At 29.6% G+C, this 23,537-nt stretch overlaps 1 protein-coding gene across 1 annotated transcript; it reads left to right on the top strand.

Annotated features, from left to right (window-relative positions):
- Positions 1–8,988: 8,988 nt before the first annotated feature.
- LOC114175947 (probable inactive serine/threonine-protein kinase scy2) lies at positions 8,989–9,883 on the top strand. Its single transcript, XM_028060804.1, has one exon. The coding sequence runs from the start codon at positions 9,039–9,041 to the stop codon at positions 9,624–9,626; it is 588 nt and encodes a 195-aa protein (XP_027916605.1). The 5' UTR covers positions 8,989–9,038; the 3' UTR covers positions 9,627–9,883.
- Positions 9,884–23,537: the final 13,654 nt, after the last annotated feature.

Raw genomic sequence — 23,537 nt, 5'->3', positions numbered from 1 at the left:
GGTAGAGGGGATGGGTGTTTGTTGAGTGGTGGTGAAGGTGTGAGGAGTGGGGTTGTACTCACTTTCTTCCTCTGTGGGCTGGAAGGCCGGAGACCTCGCAGCTTCAGAGGTTTCCTTGGCTTTTCCCTTCAGATTGGGATCAACTTCGATTTTTCGCCTCAGGCGAGAGTTCTCTTATCGTAGCGCCTCCATCTCGTCAGCGCTGCATTTCTTCAAATCTCGAGTTCTTGTTGCATCTTCGCTTGGCCGTCTAGGATGGCGGCCAGGTCAGGGGTGATGCCAGGAGGTCCAGAGGGACCAACATCCACCTGCTTGTTCATTCCAGCTTTGCTACGGGTGGAAACCATCTTCAGAGAAAAATGGGTACTAAAGGTGTTCGTCTCGTGTCCCACGGTGGGCGCCAATTGTTCCTATAGAAGAACAAATAAGATGAGTTAGACACAAGCGTCACCTTACCATGTAGTCCGCTATCTCCTCAGTTGGCCTCTTCCCGGTTGATACATGTTAGCTTGAACCCAGGAGGGGTTACCTGCAGAAGAGTCTCCGACGCTCAAGTAAGTCAAAGCTCTCAGAAGGTCAAATCAGTGATTAATGAATGCGTACCTTTAATTACTGGGGTCCACGCGTATTTATAGAGCATTAATGATGTCTGATTACCTCATGGGCCGGACCTTGACTTGGGCTCTAACTTGGGCCATGAGTGGGCCTCGGCCCTAACCCAGGCCCTTAAGACCTATTGAACGCGGGGGCTTCTATTTTCACTAAGTTTATTGGAGTTGTCGACCTGGACTTTAATCTTATCGGGTTTGCTGGGGTAGCCGGCCTGGACCGGCTACCTACCTTGATGGCTTATATTGGTTACATGAGGTGTCGGTTATTCTTCTAGATGTATAGGCTAAAATCGGTACAAGTTAGGCTGAATACTTGGCTGCCTTGATATATGCATTGTTTACTTATTTGGTCGAGTTTGGTTAGGTGTGGTACATATTCTTTCAGTCCTAAAATTATTAAATATAATATACACTCATTATAAATAATATTAACGAATACTACGTTTTAAATAAACTAAATATGCTTTTTCCTTGAAATATGGTGTTATATTATTTTTATTTCTAATATTTTTTTCCCTTTTGTTTATACCTTTTTTAGTCCTTGTTACTTTATTTTATTTCTTCCAGTATACTTTTTTGTTTTTCTTTTTAATATGTAAGTTATTTGTATCAAGTTCTTATCATATATGTTTAAAAAGACAATCAAAATGGAAAAAAAAATAACTAAAAGACAATGCAGATTAAAAATAAAGACCATAATAAGAATTTGGAAGAACTAAAAGTAAAAGGAAATTATAAGAATAAAATTCAAACACCAATTAGATTCTAAAAGTAATAATTATATGGAAGTAACTTATTTTAAAAGTATAACACTTAAAAGTCTCCCACCTACCTAAAAGATGTGTTCCACGAGAAGTCTAACAACGTGGTATGCGGTGCCTAAATTACTTTAGGACTACACGACTGAAAAGAAGTTTATAGTCTTTTGATGCTACTCTGACCTAATTTTCTTAACATGAGTTAGGCAGAGGTAACTAAAAGGAAAAGAAATTATTTTTAAACTTGATCGAGAAAAAAATTAAATATATTTTAATGATTCAATTATTCCTTATAGTCTAACACGGTTTGGATTGGTTTTATAAAAAGAAAACATAGAGATAAAAGATATTTAATTTAAATTAAAAATATTAAAATAAAGTTAAAATTAAATTTGGAATTACATAATTTTAAATTTCTTTCTAAAATTCAAAACACTAACTTTATACATAATTGCGTTAATTGTAATTTTTGTTCTAGTATATATATTTTTGTTCGTTAGTCTATTCTAGTAGGTTCAATTTTATTACGGAGTAAACAAATGTAATTTCATTTAAGTATATTAAATCTGTAATGAGAATTCAAATAATCGTCGAAATGTCTAATAATTGTCACCCAGCAGCAATTTGCACAATAAAAAGAAATGAAAACTCGAAAACTCTCAGTTTACTACGTGTTCACCCGACTTGCATAAACAATAAAAAAATCATTTCTTTCATTATTTTTATTCAAAACTATTATTAGATTTTTTGAATTCGTTAATTTATCGTTTTTATTAGTTAAAAAAATAAATTTAATATTTCAGTATTTCGAGAATGATAAAGGTGAAAACTAACTAAAATTTGAAGAGGTTAAAAAATATTTTAATAAAAAATATTCATTGTAATTTTAAATTAATTATAACCTTAAATAAAAAATGTTTAATAAAAAACATGAATTTTAATAAAAACACCGTTATAAAATTTATATTAAAATTAAATTTGGTTTAATTTGGTTGGAGATAAAATTGTTCAATTTTAGGAAAACATTGAAACTAGATTGAACAAAAAAATCACCGAACCAAATTGAATATAAAACATTGATTCTAACACGTGACACGTTGTTGGATTAACAAGTGGACATTTTATAAAAGAAAAAAAGTTGAAAAATAAAAAAATAAAACCAAACAAATTACAAAGTGACACATGACATTACCTTTAATTATTTTCAGTGTCATATTAAGCTAAACTGATCTTGCTTAATCTAAACTGATCTAGTTTAAGCTAAACTGATCTCGCTTGAGCTAAAAATTCTCGCTTGGGCGAGATTGCAAACAGGAAGCACTGTAGGTTTTTGTGATTTCTCGCTTAAGAGAGACCCCTTTGCCTGAGCGAGATAACTCGTCGCTCAAAACGGAAGTTCGTCGCCTGAGCGAGAGTTCGAGCAAAAACCAGGGCGAGCTTCTACTACTCTCTCCTAGGCGAGACATACTCGCTTGGGTGAAAATACTAGTTCTTGCCACTGTTCACGGATGCAACAACCAGACATTCGAAACCAAACAACATCTCAATATTTTCCAAACAACCACAACTGCATACAAGCATTATAAACGCGAAACTGAATTGAAAATAGACAGATACTAAGAATACATTAAAAAAAACCTAGCTTCTCTTTTTTGAATTCTTATATAATTATATACACTACAACACCACCATGGAATCTCACCAAGAGTCTTATGGAATTACATCTATCTCACACCACATTCTTGTTTCTCACACCAGAACCACAATTTTATCTCAAGCATTATAATTTCAAGTCAATCCTCAACCAACCAATCAATACATGATTCATTCCATACACAGTACAACAAAGTCTCAGCCTCATTCAATCTCATAAACCATTCATGACATCATTGTTAAATTATATATTAACACTACAAGAAAGTTACATATTAGCGAGGGAATAATCCCTAGCGAATCCCTTCGTAAAACGATTCAACGAGGGATTAGTGAGGAAATAGCGAAGACACTAAACTGTAGCTAAAATATAGGTAGCTAAGTAGCTAGAGAACCACTTTGTCGCTAATCCCTAGCAAACAGGTTGTAGTTAATCCCTAGCAAACTGATTGTAGCTAATCCCTAGCTAATCCCTAGCAAAGTGATTGTAGCTAATCCTTAGCTAATCCATAACAACTCGGTTGTAGCTAATCCTTAGCTAATTCGTAGCAAATGGGTTGTAGCTAATCCTAAGTTAATCCCTAGCAAAGTTGTTGTAGCTAATCTATAGCTAATCCCTAGCAAACTGATTGTAGTTATTCCCTGGCTAATCCCTAGCAAATAGGTTGTAGCTAATCCATTGCTAATCCCTAACAAAATAGTTATAGCTATTCCCTAGCTAATCCCTATCAAACTTATCCCTAGCTAATGCCTAGCTAAGCCCTCGCTAATTGAACAATTTAATATCTAACTAATCCCTAGAAAAATCGTAGCGAATTGAATCAATCCAAAATATTCCATGCTTTTACTTGTACCTTATGAAATGCATTTTCACACAAATATAACATTAAGTATAAATCTTGCCAAACATTTTATATGAAACATGTCAAATGTTACTACATTGAAAATAATAAAAGTGATGAACATAATGAAAGTAGTCTTCACAGTTGTCAACATACATAATTAAAATACATGTTTAAAAACAAAATAAAACATCATCATCTTCATATTTTCTTCTTGCCATGTTTCATGATAAACGGTGGTGAAGATATCTTTAATGCAGGAAATATTTGTGTCTTGAAAAACTCCATCTGTGTATATCAAAATTTATAATAAGTATGTTAATGTATATGATTGATGTAGTAATGATATCCTCCAAATGTATATAATATATAAGTATTATTACAAAGTCATAGATATTTCTACAAAATAAGAAAATGAATACCATCTTTTTCAAGTGTTGTCCAAAGCTTATTGACCCTCCAGTGTGCACCATAGCCTCTGGCTTGGCAGCCCTATTGTTTTTACCAACAATAAATTTCTTTTTCCAGTCTTGTGTTATCCATGTGTCAATTAAAGCGTCCCACATCTCAGTCCTTATTCCTCTTGGCCCAAAACCTTTTAAGTCTTCTATATTGTCCGAGTTTGCTCTTTCTCTTGCCTTTTTTCTTGCGTTAGCTAAAGAGTTAGAATAGCGATCCACAATTATACCAACAAGAATATTGGTGTCTTCGTAAAACATAGGCACCCCTACGCATGCAGATTAGTTTCAAAGTATTGCCCTCTTTTGCGGTCACAACAATCCACCATAATTATGTTTCGGACTTTAAGAATAGTTGAACCAAAATTGCAACTTTCTTGATGCAAAAATAAAAATTAAAAACTTCAAAAGTTGAGTCTAAATTTTTCGGTAAAGTGCTAATGCACATGCTCAAGTCTTTTGTTGGATTAGTACAATGTCCTTCTAAATTAGCAAGCATTCACAGAACACATAACACAGAACAAATGCTATCATATTTTCCTCTGTGGGAATACGAATTATTCCTTATGCTTTTTAAACGTATATGCAACAAAGTGTAATTCAATGCGTGCAATTTTTGTTTTATACATCATCATTTCTTTAACCTAATTATAGCATAGGAATTTTGTAAAATCATAAAGAACAACACCACTCAAATAGCTAAGAATAATTAACATGCCCACAAAACACCATAACTGACCTATTCTCGCATTAAATGAACCCTTAAGCACAATCATAGCCCCTACAACATTATTGTTGTATCATGTTTAACCATCTTTCAGTTCATTCATGATGGTGACTTCTAATGCCAGACTCTATTCAAAAATTTGAAAGTAGAAAAATGAGATCTGCTTTGTAGCCACTCCCACTTTTTCAGAACATAAAAGAAGACAAGTGAACCCAAACCAACAAAGAAGGAACAAAGTAGTGGTAGTATCTTTCCTCTAACTGGTTCAAATTCTCTCACTGTTTTGGACTTGACAAACAACAGCTTCTCAGGTTCCATCCCTTATATTCTAGCTAACTTTGGAGATCTCACCCGTCTCAGACTTGCAAACAATTATCTCACAAGAACCGTTCCTTCTAAACTTGGCCTCCTCACTAAGTTGAACTTCCTTGATTTATCATTCAACAATCAAGTAATGTTCATAGCTAAATTGCAACATCGCAACCTTTTAAGACTCTATGCATGTTGCTTGGAGGAAAACGAAAAGATACTTATATACGAGTATATGCCAAACTCAAGTCTTTACTTTCACCTGTTTGGTATGTTTTTAGATTGCTTTTCACAAAAATTGGTATTAGTTAATATGTCATGTGGTATTACTATGGGTTTTAAATTGTTGGGTTCTTTCAAAGGGAATAATGGGAAATGCTATAATATCCTTTGGTATTTTTTTTCACGTGTTAAGGAAAAAACTTAGCATTTGCAGTTTTGCTAAATGGCTAGTGTTGTTTAAATCCCTTTTGTCTTCTTGAGTTGACAGATGATGAGAAAAGAAAACAACTTGATTGGAAAGTAAGATTAAGCATTATCAATGGAATAGCAAGAGGTCTTCTATACCTTCACGAGGACTCTCGACTCAGAGTAATTCATAGAGATCTCAAAGCTAGCAATGTTCTATTAGACCATGACATGAATCCCAAAATATTAGACTTTGGATTGGCAAAGGCATTTGAAATTGGACAGAACCAAGCAAATACAAAGCGAATAATGGGCACTTAGTGAGTTCTACTTACACCAAACATAACTTAAAAGTAGGACTTGTGAATGCTTATTTCAGAGTTTAGTTATTGAAAAAAAAGATGAAATTCCTTGTTATAAACTTGAAACAAGAGAAATTAACAAAGCTTTATTGACTTGCATCAGTGGATACTTGGCTCTTGAGTACGCTATGCAAGGATTGTTTTAAGTAAAATCTGATGTTTTCAGCTTTGGAGTTCTAGTTCTTGAAACCATTCGTGGAAGAAAAAACAATGGATTCTATGTGTTAGAACATGATGAAACTCTTCTTTTACACGTGAGTAATCCCTATGGTCTGATTAACAAATTATCATTAATACTTAGCAAAAGTATAACAATATCATTTAGAAGTTAACTACAAATAATTGTAGGCTTGGAGAACTTCTTTTACACGTGAGTAATCCCTATGGTCTGATTAACAACTTCTTTTGGTTGTACCTTGGTTTTAGCTTTTTATCTTCATCAATTTGAATATGGAGGAGAAATTGAAGGTGCTTAAAGATGAGGTTCATGTAGTTGAGTTAGAGTTGAAGAAGTTGTTATTTTACTTGTATGGTTTCTCAAATTTGTGTTTTACTTAGGATTTGGGGTTCTAGTTCTTAAGTGTATGTATTTTGTGCACAGATTGAAAAAGCTGAATCATGGGAGGAATCAATTGATGAAATTATTACTAGTTTTGAGAATAATCATCAGAGAAAGCTTTTGTACAATGTCTCCTTCTACTAGAATCTTGCAGACTCCCTAGAGAAAGAAGTGTTAATCTCATTCATTTTAGAATACCACTAGTGCAAAACCTCATGAAAACAATGAATCATGCTAAGAACACTAACTTCTTTGTTTCTCAAAATCAAGTATAGGAACCAATCTCTTTGCTTTTCAATAATTTTACTCTCAATGTGATATATAAATCAAAATATGGTAAAAGTAATTTGACAACAACAAAAATTAAAAACGCTAATAAGAAGACTAAGTCACATTTTAGGCTAATTCTATATTTGCATCTTGATAAAATAAGTAGTATTTTGTTGTGTCTGCAGTGCAGCATCTAACAGTTAGTGCTCTAACCTCTAACAGGTGAAAAAATGGTGAGTTGGTAGAGAACCAATCGATCAATCAATCAATCACTCCAAATAATCGTTTCGATGAAACTAAACTTGAACTCGATGACATTGTTGTAACCTTCTAAACCTGGATCTCTTCAAAATAGTTAATACATTAGGAAACTTCATTCTCCAAACAAACTTTAAAGAAGGTGAACAAAAAATGATAGAGGTCGAGCTAATTAACCTGGTTTTAGGAACAAAACTCGACGTTGTTGCCTTTCACGCTTTTCAGTATTGTCTCCGCGCTGAAATCAAAACCCTAACGTTCGCACTTCGTCACTTTATGAACTCCAACAACCTTCGTAGAGCGAGCTTCAGAACCTGCGAGTCTTCAACAGTTCAGCCAAAGGAATTTAGTATTGTGAGGTGATCTTCGAAGGCTTTCTTCGAACTTAGAAAGTGTTCGAAGAACAGTCACATGATGTCTCAAATAGTTTGATTCATTTTAAGGTTTCAGAAGATTAAATTTTACGTTTTATGGTTTCATTTATTGATTTTTATATTACATTCAGTATCATTCTCTTTCATTTGCGGCATTTACGTGTGTGTATATATATATATATAAAAGAATTATATGCTAATATTAATAATTATTTTTTAAAAAATTAATTCTTCTAATATAAATATTTAAATTTTAAATGAATTTTAAGTGTATAATTAAATTAAGTTAAATATTCATATTTTATAAATAAAATACATACATACAATTTATTTTTATATATAATGTATCAGAAATAATTTATTTCATATTTAAAATGTTTAAAAAAATAAAAAATATAAAAAAATTACACCATAAATATAATAATATATATAATAGTATGTAACGATATAAATTAATTAAAAATCCTTTTATTTGAATAAATTAACATATAAAATAAAAAAAGGCAGCGTAAAAGATAGTAACTAATTAGCTACAACTTAGCTCCAATATTTATGTTGTGTTTAATCCCTAACTAATTAGCTATAATTTAGCTACCATATTAGGTTGTGTCTAATCCCTAACTAATTAACTACAACTTAACTACCATATATCGTGTTATTGTTAATCCCTAACTAAATAGCTACAACTTAGCTACCATATTATGTTGTGTCTAGTCTCTCACTAATTAGTTACAATTTAACTACAATTTTACTTTCTCGCTACTCCTTCACTAATTAGCAACAAATTAGCGAGCAAAAATTTCCCTCGCAAATTAGTAAATTTCTTGTAGTGAAATGATTCTAATTAATAAAAGAGATATTGCTTAGAATTTTATTACTACTTTCTTTATTTGGAAAAATGTGTCATAAAAACAAAGCACAAAATCAATTATCATTGGAAAAAAACGATTCTAAAAATTAAAATAGATTCTGCTTCTAAATATTACAATCCCATCATTAACTTCTTGATTTAGAAGAAATGACAAAGTAACAAAGCATAAAGTGTAGGTGAGAATATAAAATTTTTTATTGCTGTTAGCTGTAAGAAAATGCAATGTGGGTGAATAGAGTATTTTAGACTAAAATAAAAGTAAGGCATAAAAAGAAAACACATAAAAAATTAAAAGAGTCTTTTTCTTTTTATTTATTGTTATTATTATCATCATATGATTATTATTGTTTAGAAAAATAAAAAATTTCAAAGAAAAAAACTTACTTATTTTTACGTTTTTTTTATTTATTAGTTATTTTTCTATTATTAAATTTTTTTATTATGCCGAGTATTCACATGATGATCAGTAAATTTACTGGACGTTGTTTTGATACTAAAACAAAGGAGAAGAAAAGAAAGCACTAGAATAAAAAATGAAAAGAAAGAGAAGGTGAAATAATTTTCTAAGAACACTATGAATGCAAGCATATGAAAGGAAACTGTCTCGAATTTTCTCCTACTATTGTCTTCTGTACTGTATATACCTGCTTATTCTGACTGGAGAAGAAAGGAAAATCGAAACCCAAATTCCTCTTCCCTTATGCAGCATGGCATATGGAAGCAACGGCAAGCGTGGCACAACGAACAGCGATAACTCTACCCAACACGACAACAACAGAGGTAATAACCACCACATCGTGAATATCTCCACCCCTTCTGTTACCACCACCACCATTTCCCTCCCTAACAACAACCCAAGCCCCACTCCAAATCACTTCCCCCAATTCTCCGGAACCGCTCAGTCCTTCAATAACACCGAAAACGGGTCACAAGATTTTAGCCGCGCCAAGATCAAGAGCCCTGTAACTGGAAATTCCTTCAACAACATCGGATCAGGTTCCCAAAGTTTCAGAGATGCAGAGATTCGTTGTTCCAAGGAATCTAGCAAACAGAGTAGATCTATTTTCTCCATCAAACAAAACCGTGCGCCCCAAGGCGGAACTCTCCACTCCTTCAATAATAACGGTAAGGGATCCCAGTGTTTCGACGGTTTCAAGCTCAACTGAGAGCACTTATGAGGTTTCCAATTTATCCATTTCAATCTGCTTTTAAAGTTTCAGACTTGTATTTCAAAACCTTCTATCGTACTATACTTATGTTATTTGCATATTGGTGAAGAAAAGATAGAACCGATAACAGAGATAAGCTTTGATTCTATGCTTATGTTATTTGCATATTGGCGAAGAAGAGAGGAAAGAATGAGAGAGATAACCTGTTTGATTCTATGCTTCAATTTTATTACAGTTTCCGTACTTATGCAACACATACAATTAGGGGTTTTATTTTTATTATCTCTATTTTAATATTTGCCGTCCATAATAATATATTTTATAATTTATATTTATTTTAATTTAATTTTCTAACAAATTTAAATATTTGAAATTTTTTTTTTGTATTATATATATATATATATATATATATATATATATATATATATATAATTAAGAATTTTATATTACTACGTCTATAAATATTAAATTTTAATTTGATGAAATAAAGTACCAGGTACTGCGTTACCACAGAATTGCTTTTGGATGATGCTGAATTATTTTGTTGTTATAATATTCTGACAAAAATTGTTTGTATTATAGTGGTAGATGCTATGCCACTACATGATTCTTTAGGGATTTTTTATTAAATTATTTTGTTCAAAGTGGTATCCGATGCTATGCCATGGTTCTTAACACAAGGGAGTTTTTATTAGATGATTTTTGTTCATAATGGTATCCAATGCTATGCCGTTACGCATGATGATTCTTAATACAAGTTATTAAGGTTAGGGTTAAATATGATTTTTATTTTTAGATATTGTTATAAAAAATTTTATGATAGTTCTTTTATTAAACAATTCATCAATTTGGTTTAATTAATTTTATTTTTTTTTGTAATTTTTTTTTCTTTTTTAACTTAATTTTATTTCTAACAAAAGACATATTACTCTGTAAATTGATGCACTTGAGTTAATATTTATTAAAAACTATTAACATTTTTATGTTTTCTGGTTATTTCTATTTATTTTTTTCTTAAGTTGTGTTTAATTTTGTCAATTTATTGTACTTATTGCTATTTTTTACCTATTAATATTGGAAAATAATTTTTTAATAACTACGAAAATAATATTTTTTAAGTGACTTTTTAATTTCTTTTCTTCTTTATATTGTAAAATTACTTAAAAAAATTATCATCTTAATAAAAAGAGTCATTAAAGTATCATTCTCCATTAATATTTTATGAGTGTTATACTTGTGTTTTGTAGAAGTTTATTATTAAAAAGTGTATCATCCAAAAAAGATGATTTGACAAGATGTCTTAATTTGGCACAAAGAGAAAGTCACGTATTTAGACAGGGAAAATGAAGTTTTGGAATTTTTTTTTTTTTTACAAAGTTGACAAACTTTCTATAGATAGATTAAAGTTGATTAATTTTTTTCTTTTCTTGTAGGAAATTATGAAAGTGGTGAGTTTTTAAAAAAAATTAAATATTTATTTTATTCTTATATTATCACCTTAGTTCAATTTTGATCCTTATTTTTTTGGACGTTCAATTAAGTTTTAATTTTTGTCAATTTTGATCAATTTCATCATTTTTATTAATGGTATTTAAATAGTTAACATTTATAAATATTACATGCCAAATTCATAGTTTTTTTTTAATATTTTTTCAATATTTTCAATTAAAAAAATTATTTTGTGTCAAGGCAACATCGTTTCACGTATCAATGTTAGTGTCATGTATCAGTTTGTAACATCCCATTTAATAGCTTTTGCACTATTAAATAAAATATTATATCATGATAACCCAAAATAGATAGTAAGAAGGGGACTGATATATATATATATATATATATATATATATATATATATATATATATATATATATATATATATATATATATATATATATATATATTACCAATACAATCATCCAAATAACTATAAACGAACTAGTTCTATTTACAACTGATACTAGAAAAGGGTTAACAAACACACCCAAGGTTTAAACGGAACATAGAATAGAAACTACTACTAGATATCCACTGCCACAGTTCAACTCCTATCGAGGAGGGGAGTATCTTCGCCTGCACTTGTATCTGCTCACACCAAAATAGGTGATCATTGCAAAAAGAGAAAACACACAGAGGAAACAACATGGCAAGAAGGGTAAGCTAACTAAATTAAGAGAAATCATGTAGTTCAATAATATGTATAACTCAAAACTTATCACATTCGTCATAATTAATTAAGCTCCCATAACACAGTATAATATACATGACTCTAGACTCAATATCCAGATTATGTAAGGAACATTGGAGCTCTTGGTGGCTTGCACCTGTGACGGTTCCCAAACTCTGCAGAGTTTGGACACATGGGGTTATCACCCGACCGCTCATAGAATAAGTCCCCTTCGCGTCTAAGACTTGATCAAGTCTAAAGACTAGGACCTCCTGCTACTCCTCACGACATAATCCATTCTGCTCTACCTGAGCGTGAATGATTATTGGAGTTTCAGGATACCAACCAATTTAGAAGTCCTCATATTTTTACATATACACTAACTTATTCCCTAGAATTTCCCTCAAAATTCTAGTACAACCACACCTTCTGATAATCTGATTTCATACAATTTCTACCACATGTACTACCAGTCACAATAATCCAAGCATAGTATGAATAAACATCACATTATATCATTCATTATAGCTTCCAATAATTAAAACAGAGGAATAATCAACAATTCTGCATAGGAACTCGCTCAAGCTAGAAGCTCTCGCCTGGGCGAGACGCTTAGGCAAGTCACTCTCGCTTGAGCGAGACTCAAATAGTGAGCAACTCTAAAATGAGCGAATTCTCGCTCAGGCTAAGCTGTTTCGCTTAGACGAGAGTGTCTCTTGCTCAGGCAAAACCAACTCGCCTAGGCGAGACCTCGCGCAGTTTCAGGGATGAGTTCCTGGTGTTTTCGCTCAAACGAGAGTTGCTTGCTTGGGCGAAATCATCAGAATTCCAATCTGTTTTCACATGCAGAGCTACGCAATTCATACCAGAAACCCAAATTTCACACAACAATTAATCCAAACATCAGTCAAACACAGGATCATGCAATTCTAAGTTCTCATAGAAGATTTCTATACGAATTTGAGCAAAAGGCTAGCTTCCCTTACCTATATATCGATTAAAGCTTTGGAGAAATTAACTTCTGCTAACAAAGGCTGGAATCCTTAATTCAACCTAAAGGAATTCATCACCAAGATACAGAGAAAGGAGAAACCCAGGATTAGACCCAGATCAAAGACAAAATTTTGAACTCAAGCTGGAATTGCACCAAAATGGAGTGAAGACTTACCTAGAGGAGGAGGAGGGAGCAGCAGAGGGTTTTATTGGAATTGCTCTTCCAGAGTTTGAGTACAAACCACAGAAAATGATGAGACTTTGAAAGAGAGACTGGGGAAGGAATGAGGATTAGAGAATGTGAAGTGTATGGGAAGGCTAATTTTGGTTTTCAAACAGAGAGGAAAAGAGAAAGAGAGAAAAGAGGGCTTTACACAGTTCATGGTTGTGTCATTTTCTTTTGTTTAATTTAGTTCTATATTCATTATTTTTGTTTAATTTAGTCAGATTTTTTATTAAAATAAAGCAAATTTGACGCTTTCCAATTTGATCCAAATATAATTTTTATATAAATATTATACTAAAATTTTTATTAAAATTAACATTTTGATTAATTATTTTTAAAATTTAATTATATGTATTGGATTTATTAATAGAATATAATTATTTAAAATAATATAAGAATGTAATTATTAAATAGTTTAGAAAAGTATACTAATATTTTTAAAAATAATATTTAAATCTAAAACATTTAATATTTTTATTGTGTTTCAGATATTAAAATCTAAAATATTTTAGATTTAAATGTCAATTTTAAAAATATTAGTATTTTTATAAAATATTTATAATATTTTTAAATGTCAATTTTATAAATATTAGTATATTTAGAATATAATGGTTTTAGAAAAAATATTTAATAATTATATTGTAATAATATTTTAAATAATTATATTCTATTTAATTATTGGATCTATATTCAATTTATACTTAAATTTAATAATTTATAATTCAATTTAAAAAATAAGTGATAAAAAAATTAATTTTGATTAAAAATAATTCACGTTGGTAGGAAGGATAAAACAATTTCCACTTAATTTGTTATTCAAAACAATTAATTTTGATTAAAACATTTAGATTTATCAAAATCCGCATTTATGAAATATTTTTCATTGAAATCCAAAGGCACACAATTCAATTCTAAACTTTCAAATAGTTATTCAAGGGAGTGTAGTTTCATTTCTTGTGGTTTCAAGAGAGGTGATTTATTTTTCTCTAATATTTGGCAGAGCATGTGTGTTTTATCTTGGTTGTGAGTTTGCATGTTTCACTTATAATTAGTGGTTGTAATATCAAGTTTAAGATAGTAATTAGTGATTACTTTGTTTAAAGTGGATGTAACTGGATATAGGATCTGTTTTGATCTGAACCAATTTAGAATATGTGTGTGACTTTGTGTCTCAACTTGAACAAATAATTGTGGAGGAAGCTTTGCAAGATGACCAATGTTGTGTTACAATCTAAGAGGAATTGAATCAATTTCAAACAAATGTGGTATGGGATTTAATTCCTATATATGAGGTTATTGGCACAAAGTAGGTGTTTAGGGATGAAAATATTACCAAAAACAAGGAAAAGCTTATCGCTAAAGGTTATAGTCAAGAAAAAGGTATAGAGTATGAAGAAACTTATGCTCCAATTGCAAGGTTAGTGGCTATATACTTACTTCTTGCTTATGTTTTTATTATCGGTTTTAAACTTTTTAAAATGGATGTAGAAATTGCACTTTTAGATGGATATATCAAAGAGGAAGTTTATGTAGAACAACCTCAGTTTTGAATGCTTATAAACTAAAGAAAATCCTATATTTTTACCATGAAAATTCTAGCAACCAGTGGCGAATCTTGATCAAAATTTCTGGGGGGGCAAAATAATATACTTAAAATTTAGGTTAAAATACTCGGTTGGTCCTCGTTTTTGTTGCAAAATCTCAATTTGGTCATCGTATTTTTATTAGTCTCAATTAGGTCCTCATTTTTGTAAATTAGTATCAATTAGGTCATTTTCGTTAGTAGAGAACTAACACCGTTAGGTAGGTACCACGTGTCAGCTCCTCATTTTTTTGATTTTTTTTAATTTTTTTGAATTTTATTTTTGATATTTTTAATTTTTTTTAATTTAAAAAAAAAAATATTTATGCCATGTGAATTAAATGTAAAATATGTAATAGAAATAAAGTTTAATGTAAAACATAAATTTAAATAAATTAAATATTGTTAAAAATATGTAATAGAAATATCACTTGTAATAAAAGTATCATCATTACATTTATAAAAAAAATTAAATTTGTTCTAAATTTGGAGCACATGAAATTAAAATTTTTTAAAAAAATTTGGGACTGAAATCAAATCAAATTAACAAATATGAGGACCAAATTGAGATTCATACAATAATTTGACATGTGTCACCATATTAGATTGACACGTGGCACATTACAAATCTGACACGTGGCATAAATATTAAAAAAAAAAATTTTTTTTAAAAATTCAAAAAAACGAGGAGCTGACATGTAGTACCTACTTAATGGTGTTAGTTATCTACTAACGGAAAGGATCTAATTGATACTAATTTACAAAAATGAGGACCTAATTGAGACTAATAAAAATACGATGACTAAATTGAGATTTTGCTACAGAAATGATAACCAACGGAGCATTTTAACATAAAATTTATATATTTAATATTATTGTCACTCATTCAATGAAAATGAATAATACTTTAGTATAGATATAACTATAAAACAAACTATACTATCTAACGGATTGTCCATCCGATGACATGTTGTCATGTTTTAATCTTCATTGCTTTTTTATCAATTTTAAAAAATGAATTTATTCTTTTTTTTATTAATATACTTATTTAAAAAATAAGTTTAAGACTAAAAGATAATTTATCATAATATAACCAATAATTGAGAGACATAATTACTAAAATATTATGATAAACAAGTCATAATTAAAAATTGTCTATAAAAAAATATATACAAAAAGGTTATGAGATAAAAAGATAGTGCTAGATATTAAACATATTTTACTACCAAGTGAGATCAAAGAAAATTACTTTTTTTCTTTTTTAAGAATGGAAGGAGAAGATATAAAAAATGAGGAGAGAGATAATAATTTTTTTTTAACTTTTTTTTTTGTAACATAACAAAATAAAATTAGGTAAAGATGAGAGATAAATACAACATGTGAAAAATATAAAAAGACAATTAGAATAAAAAATAAAAAATTATCTTAATAATTTATTTTCTTTATTATATTTGATTTTATATTTTACAATTTGTTGACATTAAATGTTATACTCTAGAAATAAAAAATACCTAATTTTATTTTTATTAACTTTTCAATATACTATTATCTAATTTAAAAAGATTTATATTTAAAAAATTTTAAATATAAATAATTAACAAATTTTAAACATATATAATTTAAAAAAAAATAAAAAAATTAAAAAAATGAAAAAGTTGGGGGCCGCGGCCCTCCCTACTTCAACTATGCTCCATCACTGCTAGTAACAATATTCTTAGTTTCATCTTTCCATATTAATATGGTGTTAACAAATTACATTGTGGTAATAGAGACTTGGTTCTCACACACCTTGATTCTGTCCAATAACTCCTTCCAAAAATAGAAGAAGACGAATTTTAGATGAATTTTTGAAAAGTTCTGATCAGGGAAAACGAGGTTTTTTGCGAAATGGAGAAGGAAGGAAACACTTCCTTTGAATATCAAAATTTGATTTTAATTTTTTGACTTAATTAACAACAATCGGCATCCGTCGATAAACAACTACAATAACCTCATCAACAAATATTATCGATATATAATTAATTCACAATTACCAAACTCATTTACTGATGAAAAGTTTTATCGATAAATAAAAAGTGAACATTTGCCACTAATTTCCTTCAATAATAACTTATTATTGACGGTATTACTAAATTCGTGTCAACAAATTCATCCTATTAGTGTAAAAATGCACCATAAAAGAACGTCACAACCTGTGAATAAACAAACAATATTAACAAAGCAAATAATTGTTTCCAACTCTCAATCTACCTAATTGTTTTCAATTGAACTTTATTATAATATGTAAGGCAAAAAGTTATACTAAATAATATTTAAGAGAACAGTGTAATTTCGAATATATATATATATATATATATATATATATATATATATATATATATATATATATATATATATATATATATATATATATATATCATTTATCAAGAATTCTAGTATATTTTAACTTTTTAATGTATATAAATTGTGACATCCTAAATATTATTATTTATACATATTAACTTTTTATGCCAAATAAAAGAAAAATCATATGATAATTCACAGTTGAATATTTTCTTAATTTTATATCAATAAATAAATAAATAAATATATATATATATATATATATATATATATATATATATATATATATATATATATATATATATATATATATATACTTTAACTCTTATCTTAACATCTTCCTTTATTGTTGTATACATTATGGATACATTTTTTCCATACAATTTTATCGGTAAACTAAAAATAAAACCTAAATTTAATATAATCATATAATTGGTGGATTTAGTACATTAATGAAAAAGATTTGTTTCTTTAATTTTATTAAAATGATATAATTTTTTCTTTTACAGTAAAACCTAAAGTTAATCTAATTCATTTAATTCTGGGTTCTACAATCTGGAAGTTTCGTTTAGTCTAATTAAAATAATATATATATATATATATATATATATATATATATATATATATATATATATATATATATATATATATATATATATATATATATATATATATATATATATATATATATATATATCTTGGATAGAAATCAATTTGATAAAATAGAATAGTCGAAAAAATGAACCATATCCATGTGAAAACAAAGAAAGTAGGACAGATAGGTGATAATTATGAATTTCTAAAGTCAATTAACTCATCCTTGTAAATCAGAATAAATTGCTAAAATCAAAAGGAGTGTACTAAGGGTCGGCCACTAAAGCTTTAATAAATTATATTAAATTATATAGCTCTTGACTAGAGATGGCAAATAAATTCGCCCGTGGGTATTGTCCGAACCTGTCCTCGTTTTAATGGAGAATACCCGCATTGACTGGTATGGGTGTGAGTATGGAGAATCCCGACTTTTTCAATTGGGTATGGGGATGTACATATCCCCGCCATAATACCCGTCCCTTCCATATCTCCCTCCTCGTTTAAATTATTAATTAAAATATTCACAATTAATTAAGTAACCATATATATATATATATATACTTTCTATTTTTTATTTCTTCTAATTATTTGGTTTGTCATAAAATTCATTCGCATCTCCAATATATTTTTCATCTTATTATAACCTTTATGTAATTATGTTAAAATGATGTATGTTAATTAAAAATTTTGTATGCCTCACATTTGAATATTTTTATTATTTTTTACATATTTTTATTTATTGTATATTTTCCTTTCACACGAGAATGTTTATACTCTCAATTTAAGGTAATCTAAAAAAAATATTTACTTATTATTAATTTTTGTTTAATTTGAAGAACTCTTTTGTTGCGTTAAAAAAATTTTCGTTATTTTTCCACCATTGAGTATATATGTTGATAGTTGAAAAGTTTTCTTAGATCTCTGAGGTATTTTTCATCTTATCATACCCTTAATTATACATTTGATTTCTTTTGTGCGATTTCTTTTAATAGTCTCTCAAATTATTTCTGAGACACACATTTGTTAATTTTTTAATATTTTTATTTATTGTTTATTTTCATCATGTAGAATAATATTTCGATATATTCTATTTAATTATTTTTATTTTCTAACTCATTACTAATCATACTGTAATTTTTTTACTTTAATTGTATAAATAAATTTTATTTACTACAATATAAAAATTTAATGTAATTGCTGTGAATATTTTTTTGTCACTATCAAACATATATTGAAGTTCAAAAGATACAAAATCTATGTCAAAATTTTATTATTATGTTTCTTATTTGTTCTTTGTGTTATTTTGATCAAGTGATGTATTATAACTTTTATTAGTATATAAAAAAGAGATCATTAGAATTTAAAAAATTGAAGTAAACAAACATTTAAAATATATTTTAATTTGAATATTTGTTTTTCTTTTATATTTTTTTTAAATATTTTTTAATTTTATCAACTAAGTTTCGTTAATGTTTGTAGTTTGCAAATTTAATAAATGTTTTGGCTTTCATGAAATTTTATTTAGTATTCTAATCTAAAATGTAAACAATTATAATTTATTCCAAAGTATTTGATACGAAAGAATCATCCTTCTAATATTGAATATTTGATAATATTATGTTTTCTTTACCTAATTTTTTTTTCTTTTATAAAAATTAATATTGAAGTAGTTAGAACACGGGTACGGGTATGTGTACGAGATTATACTCGTTACCCGGTGGGGATGAGGATGAGACAAAAGTTTGATACCCGTTGAGTTTGGGTATGGGGATGAGGATGAATTTTTTCTGCGGGGATGGGTATGGGATAGCGAAACCCGTCCCCGTCCTGCCCCATTGTCATCCGTACTCTTGACCCTTATAAGTGGCGGAGCTCTTGGCGTCCCAATTTTAATAATATAAATTAATACATAAGTAAATATTTTTTAAAATTTTTCATATTTTATGTATTTAATTCTCAAATTTTTATATACCTATAAATCATTTTTCACATCTCAAAACAATTTTAAGATCGTCATTTACTTAATCATTTTTCAATTATATACCTATTATTATTATTTTTAATAGGGAACCAAAACAATAAAAAAAAATGTAAAGAGAAACAATCAAGTGAATGTATTATGGAATAATGTATTTTTTTTTATACAAGAAAAGGAAAAAAGTCAAACTATATATCACACTTTCTACAAGGAAAAATAGAAATAAAAGAAAAACAAACTAAGGTTAACCAAAAAAAACTAACCAAAAACTAACTAAGGTTAAGAGCCCTTCAAGCTGGGAGTATAAATTGAACATTTCCTACCTGGAACATATATTATTGAACTTAGCATGTTGCAAAAGCTTAGTAAGGATATAACAAGCTTTGGTTTATATAGACAAAAACTTAAGTAAAAAAATTATTAATTTTCTCCCTCACATATTAGCAAACTATCTGAATATGCTTTGTTTTCTCATGCATAACCAAATCGATGCAATCTGGACAACAGATTGAATATCACATTACAACAAAGCAAGACTTTTATGAGTAGTACCAATGTCGTCAAAAAGATACTTCAGCCATTGGATTTCGTAAATGATGGCAGTCAATGCTCTATATTCAGCCTCCGAAGATCTCCTAGAAACAACAAGTTGCTTCTTTGAACACCAAGAAATAGGAGAGCTTCCAAAATAGTTGATGTATCTTGCGATGAAATTTTTGGTCTCTGCACAGTCGCCCAATCAGAGTCACTATAACCTTTAAGTTGAGCTTCACTATTAAAAGCAAGATAGATACCTCTTTTAAGAGTTTGCTTCAAATACCTCAAGATTCTCATAGCAACCTAACGATGAACACTAGTTGCCTCAATTGGTAAACAACATAGGTGATATCAAGGTGAGTATTAGTCAAATAGATAAGCCTTCTTATGAGTCTTCTATAAGATAAAGGCGGAGATGGTTTCTTCCATATCAATAGTTACTTTACGAGTCATAAAAGTGGCAGTTGGAGCAAAATTAGTCATTCACGCATCTTCAAGGACCTTTGCCTTTGACATAAATGTATTTTATTTTCATTTCTAGTAACCTATAGATTAAGAAAATATGTTAAGTTTCCAAGATTTTTAATTTTGAAAGCTCCATTAAGAAGAACAATTAAAGTACCAATTTAATTTGTATTATTTCCAGCCAAAATCACATCATCAGCATAAATAAGAGCAACAATTTTACAAATTTTAGTTTCTTAAGAAAATAGGGAATGATTACTAGTAGACCTAGTGTAGCCGCCTTGTGAAAGAAGACAAGTGAATATTTTTTATACCATTATCTGTAGGCTTGTCTTAGTCTATAAAGAGACTAACTAGAATAACTACTACACATGCTTGGAGGAAGTTGTTATATATATATATATATATATATATATATATATATATATATATAATTCACCATGTAAAAATGTATTATTGACATCAAGTTGTTTGAGATATCAATTATGATAGACAACAATAGCAAGTAAGAGCCTAACTGTGGTATGTTTGGCAACAAAGGATAAGGTGTCAATAAAATTTAGCCTTCTAATTAGGTATATCTTTTAACAAGAAGCCTAGCTTTATACATATCTATAATGCCATCAACTTCACCTTTGATTTTATATATCAATCTATAGCTTATTGCAGATTTGTCATTAGGTAAATTAGTCAAAGTCCAAGTCTGATTATTTTTTAAATCATTAATCTCATCATTCATAGCTTTTCTCCAATGAGGATAATTACAAGCTTCATGAAAGTTTTTAGGCTCACGATCAATATCAATGACAAGAATAACATGTTTAAAATTCAAATATGATCTATCATAACTCATGAATTCAGAGATAGGATATCTAATAGGAGAAACCTTACCATTGTTAAAGGAATTTATGGTTACCTAATAGTCTTTGAGATATGAAGGAGGATTTCTAACCCCAACAACATGAGTATTAATAGAAATTAAATCATTAACACTATTATGATCAATATGGACAACTTGTTGATCATCTTATCACAAGAAGCAGAAAGATAATCACGATTTAGAGTATTGTGAAAATTGTCATGTAGAGGCAAAGAACTTGGTTGGGCAATATCAATACATTGATTATTACTTTGATAAGGGAATGTATTCTAATGGAAAATAACATTCCTAGAGACATATCTGATATGATGAACCATATTGAACATAAAATACCCTTTTGTATTGGGTTTATAGCCCAAAAACATATTAGGACTAGCTCTCGAGTCCAACTTAGTTCTATGAGCAGTAATAGTGCTTGTAAGACCCGTGAAATTAATTAAATAAATAAATAATTAATTAATAAATGCAGGTGGTGGTAACTTTGATGTCATTAAATTTACATGGTGTGATGTGAAAAAGTACTAACTTAAGTGGTTGAGAGTACTTGATTATGTGAGAGGACTTGGGTTCAAGTCCTATGTATGGCAATTGTGTGTTATTAATTTATTAATTAATATTTTGATAATATATATTGATTTTGCTAAGTGATGGTATAATCCTAGGATTTTGATGGTGGTCACTAAACATGATTGATTGAGTTGGTGGTGCACTTGAATTGTGAGTGAGTGGTCATGGGTTCAAACCTTGATAGACATGAATTAAATCTTAATTTTTTTGGGTAGAATCAGTTTTGGCTTAAATGTGAAAGGGCAAAGAAAACCCTAGCAGAAGGGGTAGCCGAGGGGCTGAAAATCCTTGAGTTGGTATATGTTCATTGTGATGTTAATGTTGTGTTAAGTTCAGTGTCTGTTTCCATTCCTGTGTGTTTCTCTGTGTAGTGTAGTGAATAGTGTCGCAGCGAATGAATAGTGTTATTAGTAGTAGTGAATAGTGTTCGAATCTGGCATTTAACTTCTGGATTTTTGTTTTGGATGCTACGGTGCTTGTTTTGACTTGAAATTTTTTTCCCCCACTTCTAAGACATTGATCTTGATAGGAAAAATAGCTGGAGCAGTTGGTATGGTCTGAGTTAAGAGATTCAAAAAATTTTTGGACTGATTTTTAGTGAAACTTCAGAGGACCATAACTTTTGCTCTGGTTGTCAGATTCACTATTATTTTATATGCATTTGGGGTGGAATTTGATTTCCCACCTTGGTGAAACCGGCTTTGCGGGTTTGCAAACTCTGATTCTCCAGAAAATGCCGTTTTCTACATTTCAGCAATGTTTTTTGTGATTTTTCTTCATTTTTTCCACTTTTAAAAAATTGTTAAAAATACTTGTGCTTTGACTTTTGATATGATTTTTTTTGTGCTTCTGTTTGACCACTCAAAGGAATATCCTACCAATTTTCAAGTCATTTCGAGGTCGTTTCAATATACTTGTAGTTATACCCTATGTTATGCCAATATCACTACAATTAATGCTTTTTGCTTCATGACTAGGGGAAACCCAAGTGAATTACAACCATTTGACCCTGAGATTGATAGGACATTCCACAGAGGAAGTAGGCATCTTAGGAATCCATCTTTGCATGCTGAATATTCAGTAACTTTTCTTGATTCTTCTGACTCTTATCACATTCCTGACACTCCTCATTCTTTGCATTCTAAGCATTCTGAGCATTCTGTTTATTCTGAGCATTTTGATTTTCATACTGATAACATGGCTCAACCTCCTCCACCTCATGAGAGAACCATGAGTGAGCTCACTGCACCAGAGTTCACTTATAATAGTTTATGCATTCAATACCCTGAGGAGGAAGTTCCATATGTGTTGAAAACTGGTTTAATACACTTGTTGCCAAAGTTTCATGGTCTTGCAGGTGAGGACCCGTGCAAACACTTGAAACAGTTTCATGTCGTCTGTTCCACCATGAAACCTGCAGATGTCCAAGAGGACCATGTGTACTTGAAGGCTTTCCCTCATTCTTTGGAGGGTAATGCGAAAGACTGGCTGTACTACCTAGCAACCAGGTCCATCACAAGCTGGGATGACCTGAAGAGATTGTTCCTTGCCAAGTTTCTTTCCTGCTTCAAGGACAACA

This window comes from Vigna unguiculata, chromosome 3 (genome assembly GCF_004118075.2).
Source record: "Vigna unguiculata cultivar IT97K-499-35 chromosome 3, ASM411807v1, whole genome shotgun sequence".
In the NCBI taxonomy this organism is placed as follows: domain Eukaryota; kingdom Viridiplantae; phylum Streptophyta; class Magnoliopsida; order Fabales; family Fabaceae; genus Vigna; species Vigna unguiculata.
Note: the sequence above shows the minus strand (reverse complement) of the source record. Positions and strands in the feature narration are given on the sequence as shown.

What these genes read in the sequence shown, in the direction of transcription:
- LOC114175947 (XM_028060804.1), top strand. Translation starts at nt 9,039, where the DNA reads ATGCAAGCATATGAAAGGAAACTGTCTCGAATTTTCTCCTACTATTGT.